The sequence below is a fragment of the Sminthopsis crassicaudata genome, chromosome 2 (assembly GCF_048593235.1).
Source record: "Sminthopsis crassicaudata isolate SCR6 chromosome 2, ASM4859323v1, whole genome shotgun sequence".
Taxonomy (NCBI): domain Eukaryota; kingdom Metazoa; phylum Chordata; class Mammalia; order Dasyuromorphia; family Dasyuridae; genus Sminthopsis; species Sminthopsis crassicaudata.
In genome coordinates this window covers 523,397,917-523,415,542 of record NC_133618.1, presented here as the reverse complement: position 1 = coordinate 523,415,542, position 17,626 = coordinate 523,397,917, and the positions used below count along the sequence as shown (strand labels likewise).

The following is a 17,626-nucleotide window of genomic DNA, read 5'->3' as shown; positions in this document are numbered from 1 at the left end:
CCTACAAAAGTTGTTTAAGGTCATTGGGCCTTGGTTTCTTTATCTATAAAAGGAGGGAATTAAAAGAGGGTCTCTGAGGTACCTTCCAGCCCTGGTTCTATCATCTTAATGGTGACATTCTCAACAAAAGCAGAGAAATTCAGAGGAGTAAAGGATGTTGGGGAAAATAAATCCAGCTCCATTTTGCACTTGTTGTGTGTGAAATGTCTCTGGAACACCCTGTAGAATTGTAAATCAGAGAGTTTGAAATGCAGGAGTAGAGAAAAATTAGGACAGTATATATTGATTTGGTAAGTCATCTGTACAAGAGGTCCCTATACTCCAATTTTACCATTTAAAATCCTTCCCTTCCTTCAGGGCCCATGAGAGATAGGGTAAGAAGGATAGATAATCCCTTCTGGTCCAGAGTACAATGCTTGAACTCTACTATGCTTGAACTCTGCCTGGTCCAAACCTAAAACCGTGGGATTTGACTATCTCTAAGTCGGCTTCCCAAAAAGGAAGGGCTGTCTTGCTATTGTTAATGAGAACACTCACACTGGTATACTTTGTGCTCTACTGGATTATGTTCTCTCACTCAGTGGGGATGTTTAGCTTCCCTGGGGTCTATTTCATCCTTCAACTTTCATGCGAGGCTGAATAATTTAGGCTAAGAATGGAGTCACCATCTAAATAAACACACATTTTAAGTTCCTTCTGTATTTAACTCAAGGACTGAGACTTCTTTCAAGGAACCGTGGGGACCACATCCCCCTTTTTTTCTTCATTTTACCAGCGCTTCTCACAGCACAGGGAAAACGAGAGGCATTTGAAATAGGTGTAAATTGATCAGCAAGCAGCTAACAGGTTATCTCCAGCACATTTCCAACCCTTACTGGTGCAGTCAAGTGACTGCTACTGTAATTAAATACCTTAATGTTGTTGAGGTTTACTTCCTGAAGGATGGGATCATTGGCTTTCAGCTGCTGCAAACTTACTTCCACATTTGTGGGATTGGGTGGTTCCTCAAATATTGGCTTGACCTTTTCACCTTTGACAACATCTAAAACACAAGTTAATATTGTTGTAGAATTTAAGTTCTATTCAATCATGTGTAATAGAATAATTTGCAGTCAAAGATAGTTTCCCAAAATGTCATTTCTATCATCAATTTCAGAAACCATGAAATCTAATATAAAAAATAATCCAGCTTTATTGGACAAGCAAATGAATTGTGTGGCTTTACTAATGATTAATTAATTTTGCCTGGTAATTATAACTTGGTATTTCTCACCTTCAACAGCTATGTTCAGATACAAGTATAGGAAGTAATCAGGTCCCTGGACTCATCACTAAAACAACCACATCAGAACTTCTAAGAAATACTGTTATGCAGCGACCAACTTAGGCATAGGTTTTGTGGTCTATTTGATGACTGATTGCTTATAGAGAACCAAATTGTACAACAAATTGTACGGTACCTTCTCCAAACAGCACTTGCATATAAAGATAACTGACACATTACCATAGAAAAACATATTAAATAGATGTATATACATGTATACACACATACAGCAGAATATATAAGTATACATGCACATGTTTATATAAACACGTGGTTGTCTATGCATGTATATCTACAATACTAGGTTTATATACATATATATATATACACACACACATACACATGAAGTTGATTCTCAACTTTCATGGGGGTGATGTTCCTAGAAAATGGAGCAAAAGTAAAAAACACAAATGTTGATACATTGAACCTATGGGAAATAGGGAGTCAGCTTTCAATGATCAGCAAAAATCATAATCTTTTGTTAGAGACTGCTGAAAAACACTTTTCTGTACACAATTCTTTATAACAAAATGTTAATTAAAACTTTTTTCCTAACACAATAACTATGAAATAACCCATAAAATACAGTACATAAAATAAGTTGATAACAATATTTTTTTCTTCTAATTCTCTAGAATTCTGTGAACTTTTGTACTAACATCTCAATAGCAAAAACATTTTTCAGACAATATTCATTTTTCATAATACTTGAAATCATTGATACAGGAAATAAAATTCTTAAAACATTTTTTAATGTTTTAAAATATTTTTGCCCTAGCTTCCTAAACTGTGGGTTATATGGGGTTTTATAACTAAATGTGGAGATAAATTATGATTTATTAAAAGTAAATGTTTGATTTGTATACCTACTTTATATTACCCATATACTCAGGTTCATGTAAAAATTTCTCAGGCAAAAAGGGGTCATGAGTGGCAAACTTTAAGAAGCCCTACTGTAAGGGATAGGAAATAAGAAACATAAAGAGACACCACAACAAGGATCAGAAATAGAATTTATTAGCAAAAAAAAAAAAAAGTAGGGTTAGTAATTGTTGATCTTAGAAAAAGTCATACTTAAAGATTCAATTAAGGGAGAACTCTACATCATATGTAAACCATATTATTATTGTTTTAGATCCATATCTACATATGGGTAAATGCATATACATACATACACAATTGAGGTCTTGGGGGAAAGGAATAAAAGGATAAAAAAAGAATAAAGTAAAAAGGCATAACAGAGAACAAAAGAATAACCTATAAGGAAGCAAAGAACACTCATGAATATAATTTTTTCTATTATTATATATGCTTTCTTGAAATGGAAATTTATTGTTATATATTTTGAATCCTTCCTGATTTCCTGGGTACATGACAATGTTTTGTTTTTGTTTTTGTTTTTTATTTCCCTTTACACTCTTTCTTTTTTTTCTGTTTTTTTCTTATTTTATAGTTAGTTCAATAAATAAATTGGGGGAAAAAAAGAAGCTCTGTTGTATACTATATTGCTATAAACGTCTTTACCTTGGCTGCCCTTTGAAAACCAAGGGAGAAATTGCTGGAATTTCAGATGCAATGTAGGTGCTATTATTATTCCCATTTATAGTTGGGGAAACTGAGGCAGACTGATCTTCTAGATCATGGGGCAACTGAGTGACAAAGTAAATAGTGCCAGGCCTGGAATCAGAAAGACCTGAGTTCAAATCCATCCTCAGATATTTACTAGCTGAGTTTGGGCAAGTCACTTCACCCTGTTTGCCTCAGTCTACTCATCTGTCAAATGAGTTGAGAAGGAAATGGCAAACCACTCCAAGATCTTTGTGGAGAAATGGAATCATGAAATAAGACATGATTGAACAACAAAATGAACTTCCAGACTACATTGTGCCAGTCGCTTTTAAAAAGATATAGAACTTTCTTCCTAATTAGTCTTTCCTCCCTCCTCCTTTTCCTTCATCACTGACTTTTCTAATAAAACACATATCAACCTTTGGGTCTTATATTTATATCCACAGTTCCTTTCAATCCACAGTCAGCAGCTTCCCCCAGCCTCTGCCTAGGTGTTCATTACTTTCTTATCTTTCCCTTCATGATAATGTTTCCCTTCGTGATTGGATACTTTTGCTATACTCTGAATGAGAGCTTGCTAAAAGAGTTCATCTGCCCCTAAGCCCAGTTTCTTAAAATGTGGTAATTAAATGTGGCAAATGTGACAATTAAAAGGAGAGCAAGATATTAGAATCTAAAACTCTCTGTTAGTGAAGGAAAACCTTACATAAATGGGAATGGGGATCAGAAGTTTACAGGGAAAGTGCTTGGCGGGGTAACATATTGTAACTGTAACATAAAGCTTTTTGATAGCCATTTAATACTGAATATTCTGGTACATGCAATGGACCAGCTGATTAAGAAATCTGAATTTATCAGTAGCTGACAAGTTTCACAACCTTTGCAATTCTCCCTTTTCCCCAACCTTTTACTTACTTCTAGGAGGGCTTTTGCCATTATCATTACTGGCTATTTCTTCAGTAAACCGTGGATTATTGACTAAATTGTGAACTCCAAGAACAGCTAAAAAACAAAACAAAACAAAACAAATAAAAAGCTATTAGCATGACAGGTACTGTATTCAAATTCCAAATTTTTAGTCTGTTTCTTGGAAAAATGAGTCTTCATGTACATTATTCCTATTACCCAGCCACTCATTTTCTCTCCTATCAGTTGGTCAATAAACATTTATTAAGTGCTTACCATTGTGCTATGCAATGGGGATATAAAGATAAAATGAAACAATCCCTCACTGCAGGAAGCTTATATCTTATTGTATTGTATATTGTATAATAATATTATATCTTATATAATGACACATGCTATTTTCAGATACTTGGCAGATGTTACAATAATAACTGATATTTATGTAGCAGTTTATTGTTATACACATCATATCCTCTGATACTATGAAATAGTCAGTTTTATCCCCATTTTACAGATGAATAAACTGACGCTCAGAGACCTTAAGTGACTTTCAGGTTTACATAGTCAGTATTTGAGGTGGGAAAACCTGAGTCTTCCTGACTTCCAACTTTAGAATTCTACCTATTACACCACAATGCTTATCCCATTCTAAGATCACACTCCCTATTTAACCCTGCCTCTCAGAATTCCTAACTCTCTTCAAAGTTCATCTAAAGTCATCTGCTATAGGAAAAAGTCTTCTGGCCACCCTTAGTTGTATGTCTTTCCCCTTCTTAAATTACTGATTTGTACATAAATTACATCTCTTGAGGAGAATATAAGTTCCTCGGGGACATACATTCCTCATTACATTACTACTCTTTAATTATCACCCATATTTTTTTAAGAAAGCAATTTAGGCTCAGGGGCAGAAACAAAAATAATTAAGAGTTTGCTGCATCTGCATCTCTAAAGCCTGGAACAGCGTCTCTGGTGGAGTAGCTAGAAACTATTAGAACGACCAGAATATAAGAATATCTCAAAGGAACAGGCACATTTTTGTATCAGTTGACATATCTGGTCCTTCAAGTGTTCAAAGTTGTTTGTTCAAATGAAAAGAAAATATCTAATTTGAGGACTTCTTTCCCAAATAACAACATTTCTATAATTGATCATAATAGACTATGCAGTCATGGGTCCATATTACTGATTACTTGCTTAGGACCCTTAAAGTCTAGCTCAAAAAAAGCTCTTCACCAGAATAGGTTAATTGTGATCCATAAGAGAGACTGTAGGAACCTCTAACATAATTTCGGAAGCTTCAAGGAGTAGAAGAAAACCCTGGTTTCCAAACTCCAAGTTTCCTGGAATTGAGATGGATCAGAAGTCCTCCTCCTAATGGAGAATCTCAATGCCCACTTTTCTGTAATAGAGAATTTGGTGGATGCAAGTAATGAGACTTTTTTCAACGCTTCAAGAGCTATAAAAAAGACTCTTCTTTCTTTTATTCCAGAGATCTGATGTTAAGAAATGGGGCCAGACTTGGTTATTCTCTCCCTTCCATGTTGCCTTTTCCACAGAGAAAAAAAGAAAAATTTAGTGTGTTCTGGAATATGTCTAGAAAACTCACATGGACTTTTGGATAGAACTACAGCAGCCCTAGGTCTTTGGTGTTTCTCCTGTGTGATACCCATATAGGGAGCATTCTACTAGTATTAATGCAGGCCACAGCCCCTCTAAATTTTAAGCAAGTGAATTTCTGTGGCTGAAAAAATCCATTGCTTGGAGAGCAAACTGCTGATGGTGATTCTCTGAACTCAGCTAGACTGGTCTTTAGATGACTGACACATAATCTATCACTACACCTATTTTCAATGACTTTCCAGTTGGGTAGGACCTGACTTCAAGAACCCCAGGCTACTTCTATAATGAGATTAAGACTTTGGTATAGTCAACACAGAATTCTCACTCTTTTTGTTGTTGTTTGCTTGCATTTAATTATCTTTCCCATTTTTTTCCATTTTTGATTTGATTTTTCTTGTGCAGCAAGATAATTGTATAAATATGTGTGCTTATGTTGGATTTAACATATATTTTTTATTATGTTTAATATATATTGGATTACTTGCTACCTAGAGGAGAGGGTGAGGAAAAGGGAGGAAACACAAGATTTTGCAACATTTTAATGTTGAAAAATTACCCATGCATCTTTTGAAAATTAAAAAGCTGTAATTAAAAAAAAGACTGGTGTAAGACTTTATTTAGTTCAGGAAAATACATAGCAATAAAAATAATAATTGCTAGCATTTATATAGTACTTTTATGCTTGCAAAGTATTTAACAAATATCTCATATACTTTGGGAATTGGTGCAATTATTATTCCTGTTTTATAGATGAGAAAACTGAGGTAGGCAGACATGAAGTGCTTTGTCCAGACTCGTACAATTACTAAGTGTTTGAAACTTCATTTGATTCAAGTCTTTCTTCCTCCAAATCTAGCACCTTATTGTTTAGATGTGTCCAACTGTTCCTGATCCCATCATGGATTTTTTGCGGGTCTTTCAGACCAGAAATTAAAGAATAGTTATTGATGTGCATGGACAGAGGGAGTTTTCTCACTGGGGAACTCCCTACATTGATGAAATAAGTCTAGACCAAAAATCAAGAAGTCCTTATGACTTCCCAGTCTCATTGTTAGGCTCAAATGAGATAAGTATGTAAATTACTTTGCAAGCTTTAAAGCATTCTATAAATGTTAAGTTGTTAAGGTACTACAAGGATATTGACATGTCACATTATTTTGTGGTTTATGGTCTAATATGAATAAATATTCATAATATGTAATATTTAATTTAATTTAATAATAAATTTATGAAAAGAATCCAGCTAATTACCAACCTGCAAGATCATAGAGTTCAGTATCAGAGGCGCTAGCTAAAGCTTCTTCCAGTTCTGGGTCAAGAGTCACTTTTTCTTCTTTATGAGTTTCTTGTAGCTTTTCTTTGGGGATAAAGATCCTTCCTTTTAACAAACAAACAAAATTAACTGTAAATTTCTACTTTATTGATGAAGGAACTGATTGACATAGAGGATGTAGCTTCAACAATCATTTGTTGAAATCACTATTACATGTATCCAATTTATTTCCCTACTAGCTAGCTGAAGATCAAACTCCCTAATCCAGAAGTCATCAGAAGTGGAGCAAAATGTTAGTGTGGGGAGAAAAAGAAACCTTGTTTGTCTCTCTGTGCCTTATAGATATGGGGCAAGTAGAACTCCAAAAAATGTAGGGGGCTGCTTGATTATTCAATAGGAAGCTGAGGAAATAAAGAATTAGGAACTTATTAGGAATCCTTGTGGAAGGATGAAATCTAGGATAAATCGTGTTTAAGACAAGATTCATTTTTTACTGTGATTTCTTTTTTATTTTATATGAAATGGATGCTTAAAAAATTTTTTTTTTGATCTTGAATCTATCTTTTTTACTTTCGTGCTATTCTATTTGGTGATCTCATGGGCTCCCAAGGATCCAATGATCATCTCTATGCTAAAGATTCTTAAATCTACTTATTCAGCCTTTAACCTTTCTGTTGACTCCTCCAGTCTTAAATCTCCAACTGCCTATTGGACATGTCAAAATAGATGTTCTGCAGACACTCAAACTAAACACATCCAAAAGTGGATCCATTATCTCTCCGCCAAATATTCCCCCTTCCAAACTTCCCATCAAGGAGAGGGTGACATCAAGGGTGTCCAGGGCACCATTTTGTTGCCCAGATTTGAAAACTAGAGGGGTCATTCTCCTCTCTCACTTCTCACATCCAGTTTGTTGCCTAAGCAATCAGTTTCACCTTCTTCACTCTTCTTGAGTGTGCCCCCTTCTCTTTTTGGGCACTGCCACCACCCTGGTGCAGGCCCTCATTGCTGACTCCTAGACTGTTAGTCTGCTGGGGTTGGTTTTCCTGATACAAGTCTTTCCCCACTCTAGTCCATCCTACACTCAGCTTGTCAAAGTGATCCTCATAAATCACAGGACTTACTATGTCACTCCTACTCAGTAAACTCCAGTAGCTTTTTCTTGTCACAGCTCTTCTTAAGACATAGCAATATGTCTTCATTGATCTATCTATGGCCAAACTAACATTTTTATATCTGGATTCAAAGTCCTTTACTAGTAACCTCAAAATATCTCTTACCATATCTCCCATCTGATTTCTTTGTTTTTCTTGATAGATTTGCTCTTTTATTCCTTACAATATGCTACTTCTATCTCATTTTCCTCTCCCAAATTATGCTTCATGCTTGGAAAACCTTTCTACTCATGCTCTTCTGTTCCCTAGTTCCCCTATTCCACCAAGTTTTCTCTATCACTTAGGTAGCTCCTAAAATTCCAACTCCTCCCCAAAGCTTTACAGAATGGATCTGAAATGAAGCAAATGCTTGATATTTGATTAAAACCCTTCCCTTTTTGATGTGTCTCCTAAAATTTTGCTCTAGATATGAAATCTTTTTTTCCTCTTTCCCAATTAAGTAAGTCACAGCTACTATGGAAACCAACCAATTTTTCCATAGTAATCTCTAATTATCTGCTCAGTTCTTCACGTCTACTTAAATTTCTTAAAATGCCATTCTAAATATTACTTACTCAAGCCATCAGTTTTCATATGAACAATTCTGAACAATTAAAGGCAGGAGACATCTACCACTACAGCCATAGTGGTAGTACTCTAATTAAGCCACCCTGGAAACCTAGATAGTAGTGTCTTGGTAGACAGAAGCTCAGAGACCCTTCTAGCTGCAAGGCTGTTGAGTATCAGAGTAATATACCCTTGGCTCCAGTTATTCTTTGTCTAAAGAACTTCCACAGGCTGCTCTCAGCTCTGGTGTGTGGGTGAAGAGATGGATTAGTGCTGGAAATAAGGGACTCACAATCAGGGGAGCTTTTCATTTGTTGGTTTAGTGTACATCTAGAGAGATATATATTCTGTTGATATGTGAACCAACCTATAATGTCACTAAGTTTAGCTGGTCTGTTGCTTAGAGCTGCTGTGTGTGTGTGTGTGTGTGTGTGTGTGTGTGTGTGTGTGTGTTTGGGGGGTTTAACATGAAATGGGCATAAAGGAGAAAAGGCTTTATGAGAATTCTCCAGCCCAAAGCTAAGGGTCAGCATAAGCCTGAGTGACATGATCAGAAAGCATTGGACCTTCTTCCACAAACTACATTTATACTTTTCTGAGATCTCAGAAACCCTAGGATCCAGAGTATGCTATAATTCAAATCATGGAGTTGATTATTAAATTTTTCAAGGGAGCAATTATACCTTGGAAATCAACAAATGTATAAAACAGGGCTTGATTTATTATCTTGATTGTTTAGAATTTAAAATGTGATGGAAGAAATGTTTTTGCAGATTAAACTTAAAAGCATGTCATGAATAAATTATCTTTTTTGGGGGGGAGGTAGGGCAAGCTGCTTATTAAACTTTTACTAGCATATGTCATCATTTATGTGTGTTCAATTCCTTTAAATGACACAGTCATATACTGGCTGTGTAGTTGTGGGTAAGTCTTGTAAACTCTAGGTAGTTTTAGCCAACTCTAAGCAAAACAAGTGATAGTTCTGCATTAATGTAAAAGAGTACTCCCTGTCAACCAAATCACAGGTCTGGTCCAAAAAGAAGAAACAGGAAAAGAAGGGAAGAAAAGTACATTTGATGAGCAAATAAAGATAAGTGTTTTTTGTTTTTTTTCCTGCTCCCACATCTTTTTTAGGTCAGACCCCATTCTGGGCCTGAGTGAGTGAGGCAGTAAACAGCTGGTACCCAGGTTGCATTGTCTGGCCATTCAAACCTAATTAAAACTCAGACCTTACCTTTCTTTTCTCCAGTGAAGGGTACAAAGTCTTCTCTGTCTTTGTGTTCCAGTGCTTCTTTTTCCAAATACGAAAGGAGATGCTCCCGGTCAAAGGGGCCTGTGGCTGCTTTCTGTGTCTGGTCTTTCTGCCGGAAACCTGCTGGCAGAAGCGCGCTCTGCCAAGTAATAGGTTTGTTCAGGTGTCAGTGACAAGATAGGTCGTCTGCCTGAGGTTTTGTTTGCTGTCCCTGTCCCCATTTACTACCATATCAGGTAAGCATAAGCTTTTTGTCCAATTAACTAAGGTTCTGTTCTCTCTTAGTGAGTGCAGCAGGAGAGCATTTGCCCATCCTGGCAATCCCCAGGTACCCTCGTGAAGCTTGCTACGGGATGGTGAAAGGAGTTGGTCTGAAAGACCCAAAGACAAGTGCTGCTGTAGCAGGACCCTTGTCCTAACATCCTCAAACAGGAGGAGTAGGTGGTCTATCTGGAATACTAGGAGATTACTCCTATAAAGAAACGCAGCTGGGCAACTCCTGGTGGGCCCTCTCAGGCAATGGCATGGAATGGGGACTCCCCAGGATATGGAACAGATCCTTTTGCCTATCTCCCTTCCAGAAACCTTCCAAGGTACTCCAGGTCAGGATGACAGCTAAACACAGATCTGAGTCATTTCCCTTCCTTAAATACTCCCTCCAGAGGCTCCCAATTATCTCTAGGACAAAAGGCAAACATGTCATTTTGGCTCTTAAGAGTCCTTCATAATCCTGTTCTAAGCAGTGCTTCCAGGCTTGGTATGCCTTACTCCTCCTTTGTACCAAATTGACTACTTGCTGTTCTTCATATAAACATTCTGTTTCCTATCTCCATAACTTAGCTCCATTGCCCCCTCACTCACCTCCGCATTCCCATGCCCAGAATTCATTCTCTTTTTACTTCTAGGGCTTCCTTGATATTTAGGCTCACATATTTTTCTCCTACATGAGGCCTTCCCTTGATTCTCAGCTGTTAATTCCTCTCCACCCTCTTTTTATTTTGTTTAGATATTTACACATATGCATATATGCTGCTTCCCCTGGTAAATATAAGTTTCTTGAGGGAGGAGCTGTTCACTTAATACTGTGCCTGTTTGTCAATTGACTGACAGCTGGTTTCCTTATCTTTTGAGTTGCAGAAGCAGTTCATGGTTTTCTGAAACTCTCTTGTGATCTGGTGGGACAACGCCAGGAGCCAGGGCTCAAATTTTGAAGAGTGTCCAGAGTGCTCCCACAGCCATTAAAGACAGACATTCAGGGTTACAGAAGAAAACAACTACATCCTTATTTCATTTCACATTTAACAATTCTACCTTTGGTCTGATGTGGATATTTGTAATTATTCAGTCTTGTCCTAGTGTTCATGACCCTGTTTGGGGGTTTTTTGGCAAAGATACTGGAGTGGTTTGCCATTTCCTTCTCTGGCTCATTTTTCAGACTAGGCAACAAGGCAAATAGGGTTAAGTGATTTGCAAAGGCTCACACACTAGTAAGTGTCCAAAGCTGGATTTGAATTCAGGAAGAAATAAGTGTTCCTGATTCCAGGAATCACTACCTAACTGTCCCATGCAGATATCAGGTAAACATTAAATGTAAGGCAGGAGAACCTCATATATATTTAGTTAATCAAAGGATTAGGGAATTTTAGAACCAGAAGGAATATCTTGCCCCAAATTTTCACTTTGTTTTACTTTGTTCCAGACATTTGTTTTCAGTTAATTTTTAATTAAATTAAATATTTTCTTTCCAAGTAACTTTGCATTTCTGGTAGTCACCAAACCCTGTATTTTCTATTCCTACTCATCCTTCTAAAAACTGAAAAAATAGTGAGTATATCTCCTTAACCTTAGAAAGGCCTTTATCACTAGCTATTTTATTATTTGTTGTTGTTGTTATTTTTTCTTTTTTTTAAAGTTAGAGTAGTAGAGACAATATTTTCAATTTACAGATGAAGAAATGGATTTCTAGAAAAGCTAAGGGATTTTTATACAGTCACCCAGAAAGAGGTGGGCCAAATCTCCTGACTCCCAAGTTCATGATATAATCATATGCTACTTCACTGAACATTCTTTATTAAAAAAATAAAACCCATCTACTGGAAAAGTAAATGCAGCAGTCAAAGTATCAGTTGTGCTAAAATAATTTATAAAACATCTTAGACTATAACAAAATCATTAGTTTAGCTTCATCTAGTTATAAAATTGTGTTGATTTAATCAGGGACTCTTTTAAAGTCCAACTTTGCACTATGAAAGGCTTTACTGAATAAATTAAGAGTGTCAATAAGATTTCAAGGAGAATATTCGCGCTATTTAATAACATAAACTTTTAAAGAATCCTCAGAAAAGTTAAAAACAACTATTTTCTTTATCATTCTACAAACATTTAATGGTTGCCACATCAAATAAGGCATCATTCTTGACTAATCATTATAATATCTCTCCTATAGACCTCTATGAAGTAGTGCTTTGTTATTTAACTCAAATTATTTTATGTATTTGAAAGTAACAAAAGCGTTAACATTGATCAAATATCTGACTACCCCCAATTTGGTACAAATTCTTGAGATGTTATTGTGTTTAGACTTCATGGGCTGCCAACAATTATAGCTTCCATATTCTTAAATTAGCCATTCATTAAAAGTGAGCTCTGCAGAGGCATAAAAAGCCCCACACAACAGAGTTGTCATAGGATTGCGTAAAAATCTACCCTTGAGTTCAGGTCATCCTGAGAAGGAATGTGGAATCATATGAGATTCTTGGAATGTGCTCTGGGTTGAATTCAGGACTCAAGAAAAATTCCTTCTATTTGAGGATTGGAGAAATTAAATGACTTTCTAATGTCACAGAGCTACTCAGGAGGACACTCCTGACTTGGAATTTGGGGCACAGACTTGTAGTTGGTAGCTCGGCCATGAAAGCAACATTATTACATGGTTCTCTCACTAAACTCTTTGCTCCATTTCCCCCTCACTCACCTCAGGATCTAGGTCATCAAGAACATTTTCCAACTGTTTTAGTTCCTCTTCTGAGAGTTTACCAAGAAGTTCATCTTCATCAATGTTCTTGTATTTCTCCAGCTCTTTTTGGAAAGGCAGGGCCATGATTTCTCGTTCAGGGTCTGGACACTTACATAAGCCACCTTTCTGATCTTCAAAAGCCTATTAATGAGAAAGAAACAAATAGTATCCCACCCCATTTGATACATCAGGCTTCCAAAAAGTGCTTAGTTAATGGTAGTGTTCTAGTTGACTCTTGTTCATTTGTTTTCTTGGCAAAATACTGGAGTGGCTTGCCATTTCCTTCAGCTCATTTTACAGATAAATAAACGGAGGCAAATGAGATTAAGTGATTTGCCCCAGCAGACACAATATTTGAGGCATGAATTCTCCTGTCTCAGATTCTAACCACTATACCACTTAGCTGCCCTAGTAAACTCTATTTATTTTAAATTGTTCTAGAAAAAAATTATTTTATTCTAATCAACTGAGATTGTAAGTTTCTTGAGGATAGAGATTATGATTTCCTCTTTTGTTTCCTCCAGGATCCACAGAGTGCCCTGTACAAAGAAGATGTTTAATATATGTTTGCTGAATTTGTTATTGAATTTAGTCAAAAGGTGAGACTAGAAACTACAAGATGGGTCTTGGAGAATATGGACTTGTAATAGAAAATCATTTAAAGAACATTGAAGCAAGTTAAATATTGTTGAAAAAGACTATTATTCACGGAGGGAAAGATGAAAAGAATAAAAAATAGAATTCATTAAGGATGACAGATTAGGATAAAGCTTCTTAAACTGTGGATTTTAACCCACAAGTAACTGAATGTGGGAGACCATGAAAAATTTGACAATAATAGGCATCAAATATTTTCCCAAAATTTAATTCTTTATGTAAAAATAAAGATAAAGAAGTATATTCATCTTATTAGTATGCAAATTTGCTTTTGTCTTTAATAAATGTTAAAATTATATGTATACCAAAGAATTATTTTGAAATTTATGATTTATTTTCAGTAAATATTTGATTTGCATGTGTATTTTATATATCTATATACCTGAGGTAGTGTGAAATTTTCTAGGATGAAAAGGAGCCATAAGTAGAAAAACTTTAAGTAGCCCTGGGTTAGAAGAACTTTAGTGGGGGACATGGGAAATAGGTAAAAAAAGGATAACATAAGAATGAGGAAAAAGGTAAAGAAAGAATGAAGAAGAAGAGAACCTAAAATTTTTATAATTGCTAAGTTTCTCTGCAGAGCAATTCCCAAGCAAACTTTTTTTCCACAGGTTCAGATATTTAAAAGAAAAGTTCTTCTGACATCAGCATCTCAACTAAATTGCCTCACTTGACTATTAAAGTCACCTGGGGTATGCTGTGGTTAGAAGTGAAGGATCTAAGAATAGAGGTGAGATAAAGAAAAGTAAAGTGAAAGAAAGAAACTCAGGTGTGCCCTTTTTTCTGAAGAACCAATATGCAAAGATCTCAACTTACCAAATAGAAACAGGATCTGAAAAAGTATTTAATGATTATCTAATCCAACTTCCTTATCTTATATATATATCAAGAAGCAATTTCATTTCATCCAAAGATAACATAAATCTTTGTGCCACAAAAGTATTCACCTAGTGTTCTTTTAAGAAAACAAATTCCTTCTATGTTTAAAATACTATTATGTTTTTAAAATTCCACATACAAAAAACTTTTCAGGAATATATCTAGTGTGTAACTTGATCCACTTTAAAGCATGTAGTCCAGGAATTATTAGTTTTAACCTCTGCAAAGTTGGATCGGAATGGCAGCTGTTGTGTTATTATGCCTACCACTGGCCATATGATGGATAAAATTTCTATCTCCAGGCAGAATCTGCAGGACATATGAACATCATTCAGCTCTCTTTTTTGACAGATTTTATGTCTAAGCTCTGGACACATCACATATCTGAACACCTGACTTCATACCCACAGGTAGATACCTAGAGGAACAAATATACTGTGGGAGTCCCTGGTTGCCTATCCCAGGGCCAAGACCATACAAATCACTGATAAAAGTAAGAAGTATTAGACCATCCCAGCTGAACATCTATAAACATCCTAGAGCCTTACCTTGTTTTTAATGCTGTACTCTCTCCCACACCTAACTGTGAACCTCACAAAAGATGGATGACTTAACAATCATATACCAGCATTGAAACCCACCTAAGCACTTGCTTTAATACTTTCTCTTCTTGAAACCAGACATAGCTCAAGTCTTTAGAATTCATTTCCTGTTTGGTTCTGACTCCCTCCTACCCTAGAGTTTAACAGTATAAATTATTGCCTCTTTTATTTGAATGAGATACTTTACTAATCTGAGAAAGATATTCCAAATGAATTAATAAAATACCTACAATATAGCAAAGCTAAATAAATATTTAAATTGTAGCAAACTTCAAGGTTAGAGGCAAGGTAGTGGATATAGCACTGGGCCTGGAGTCGGGAAACCCTGAGTTCAAATGTGACCTTACAAATGTATTTCAGCTGTCTGAACCTGGGCAAATCACATAATCCCCTGGATAAGGAAATGGCAAATCATTCCAGAATTCACACATCTGAATAAATTATTTTCAGGGAGTTTTTAGAGGGTAGCTAGGGGTCTTCTAGATATAGCACTGGGCTTAAAATCAGAAAGATTCATGTTCATAAGTTCAAATACAGCCTCTGATATTTACAAGCTATATGACTAGGGGGAAAACCCTATTTATCTCAGTTTCCGTATCTGTAAAATGAGCCAGAGAAGGAAATGGCAAACCACTTCAATATCTTTGCCAAGAAAACCCCAAATGAGGTCATGAAGAGTTAGACGTGACTGGGAAAAAAAAAAAAAAAAAAAAAAAAAAAACATTGAACAGCAAACACATGCAGGCTTTAGAGTCAGATGACTTAGGCTAAAATCCCAGCTGGGATACTCATTACTTGAGGAAAAGTGTTTAATCTTTCTGGAGTCTCAGTTTCCTTATCTGTAGAATGAGGAGGTTAGAGTAGGTTGATTCTAAGGTTTCTTGCAATTCTAAATTCTATGATTTCTGTCATTTTTTAAGAGATGATAGACATAAGCCTGGTGGATTTTAAGTCAACAAGAACTGAATAAAAATTTATCGATGGATTCAGCATGACTACATACAAGCTTATTTCACCAGAGCCCTTCTCCCTCACCAATCATATCTAATCAGTTAATCCATTCTGTGGATTATATTTCTACACTTCTTGATTCCATTCCCTTCTCAGTTCCCACAACCATCACTCTAGTATAGGCCAGAGGCCCTTGTTGCCACTTAGTGATATAATATCTTCCTTATAGGTCTTCCCACATACTGGTATCAGATTAATCTTTCTTTAGTCTTTCATGCCATTCCTCTATTCAAAAAAAATCTTTAATGTTTTCTGCACTGGCTACAAGTAGAGATCTAAAGCTTTTCCATCTGTTGGTCAGGGCCCTCCATAATTTGGTACTACTTTACCTTTCTAGCTTTATGCCATGTTATTTGCTTCTTCAAACTCTGTGCTAGTCACAATGGACTACTTGTGTTTTCTCATTCTCCTTTCCCTAGCCGACATATATTGTGTTCTCAGTCCTCTATGTTTTTCTTTGCTCACTCTTTTTCCTATTCCTAGAATGCTTTTCTTTACCTGTCTTTGCATGCTGAATTTCTAATCATTCTTGAGAGCCCAACTCATATCTTACTTTTTCCATGAAGCCTTCCCTTATTTTCTTTATGTAGTTCCAGCCTTCTGCCACAAATACTGGTATCCCCCCACATCATAGAGCACTTTGTTTTGTAAACCTCTATGGATTCATCAAACAAATGATGGTATTTTAAAATCTTGTAATACCATATCATAGCTATTAAAAATGGCAAGCTTGTGGACGATATTATACATAGGAAAAGTGGCCACGAAAAAAATGTTAAGTCACAAAAAGGGCACAAAATGGTAGGTATACACTGATTCCAATTTCACATGTGAACTTGATGACTGTGCAAAAAAGGAAATTAAGAAATATTAATTATGTACTCCAGTAATTTTTTGTAAAGTTTAAGTTTAAATTTTAAGGTTGAATTATGCACAATCAAAAATTTTGTGAAATTTGAATTATATATCTGAAAATTATATTATTTTACCTATCACTGACATTTTCTACTATATTTTCTCTTTCACTGAGAACTATCCTTTATAATAAAGGATGATAAAAGGATGCAAGAAAAAATTATGCAAAACTGAATAACAACTAAAAAAAGCTGACATTTTAAAGAATATTCTACACTCATAAGTCTTCTGCAATGAATTGGAGGAAATATCTTCTGATATGGCTCCTTTGGGGTCAAGTTTTATCATCATAATTTACTACTATGCAGTTTTGATTGTTTTGTTATTCTTTCTATTTACACGATTGTTGTCTTTGTTTATAATATTGTTTTCCTGGTTTTACTTCATTTTGTATCAATTCATATGTCTTTTCATGTTTCTCTATATTGATCATGTTCACAATAAAGTACAATAAAATTCCATTATACTCATGTACCACAATTTTTAGCCACTCTCCAAAGAACTTCTATTTTATTTCCAGTTGTTTGCTACTAAAAAAAGCTTTTTTTAAATTTTATTTTTTTTTATTATTTTTTTTTAATCACTGATCTCCTTGAAGTACATACCTAGCAGCAGAATCTCTGGGGCAGGACCCTTTATTTTTTAATTTTATTTTATTTTCTGAGGCTGGGGTTAAGTGACTTGCCCAGGGTCACACAGCTAGGAAGTGTTAAGTGTCTGAGACCAGATTTGAACTCGGGTCCTCCTGAATTCAAGGCTGGTGCTCTATCCACTGTACCACCTAGCTGCCCCCCCCCCCTCTTTAGTTCTTAATAATGACATTTCAATTTGCTTTCTGTAATGGTTATTCCAACAATAATTAGTACATCTCTCTTTCC

General features: G+C 35.7%; 1 protein-coding gene across 1 annotated transcript in view; it reads right to left on the bottom strand.

Moving 5' to 3' along the window:
* Positions 1 to 17,626, bottom strand: part of TMOD2 (tropomodulin 2) — a 41,782-nt gene that overhangs the window by 21,946 nt on the left and 2,210 nt on the right. The window contains exons 2-6 of the mRNA XM_074294521.1: positions 12,643 to 12,825; positions 9,651 to 9,807; positions 6,678 to 6,800; positions 3,809 to 3,895; positions 912 to 1,042 (exon numbers count right to left, since the gene is read on the bottom strand). Coding sequence (XP_074150622.1) covers positions 912 to 1,042; positions 3,809 to 3,895; positions 6,678 to 6,800; positions 9,651 to 9,807; positions 12,643 to 12,768 — 624 coding nt within the window. The 5' untranslated portion in view covers positions 12,769 to 12,825. The remainder of the gene's footprint in view (positions 1 to 911; positions 1,043 to 3,808; positions 3,896 to 6,677; positions 6,801 to 9,650; positions 9,808 to 12,642; positions 12,826 to 17,626) is intronic.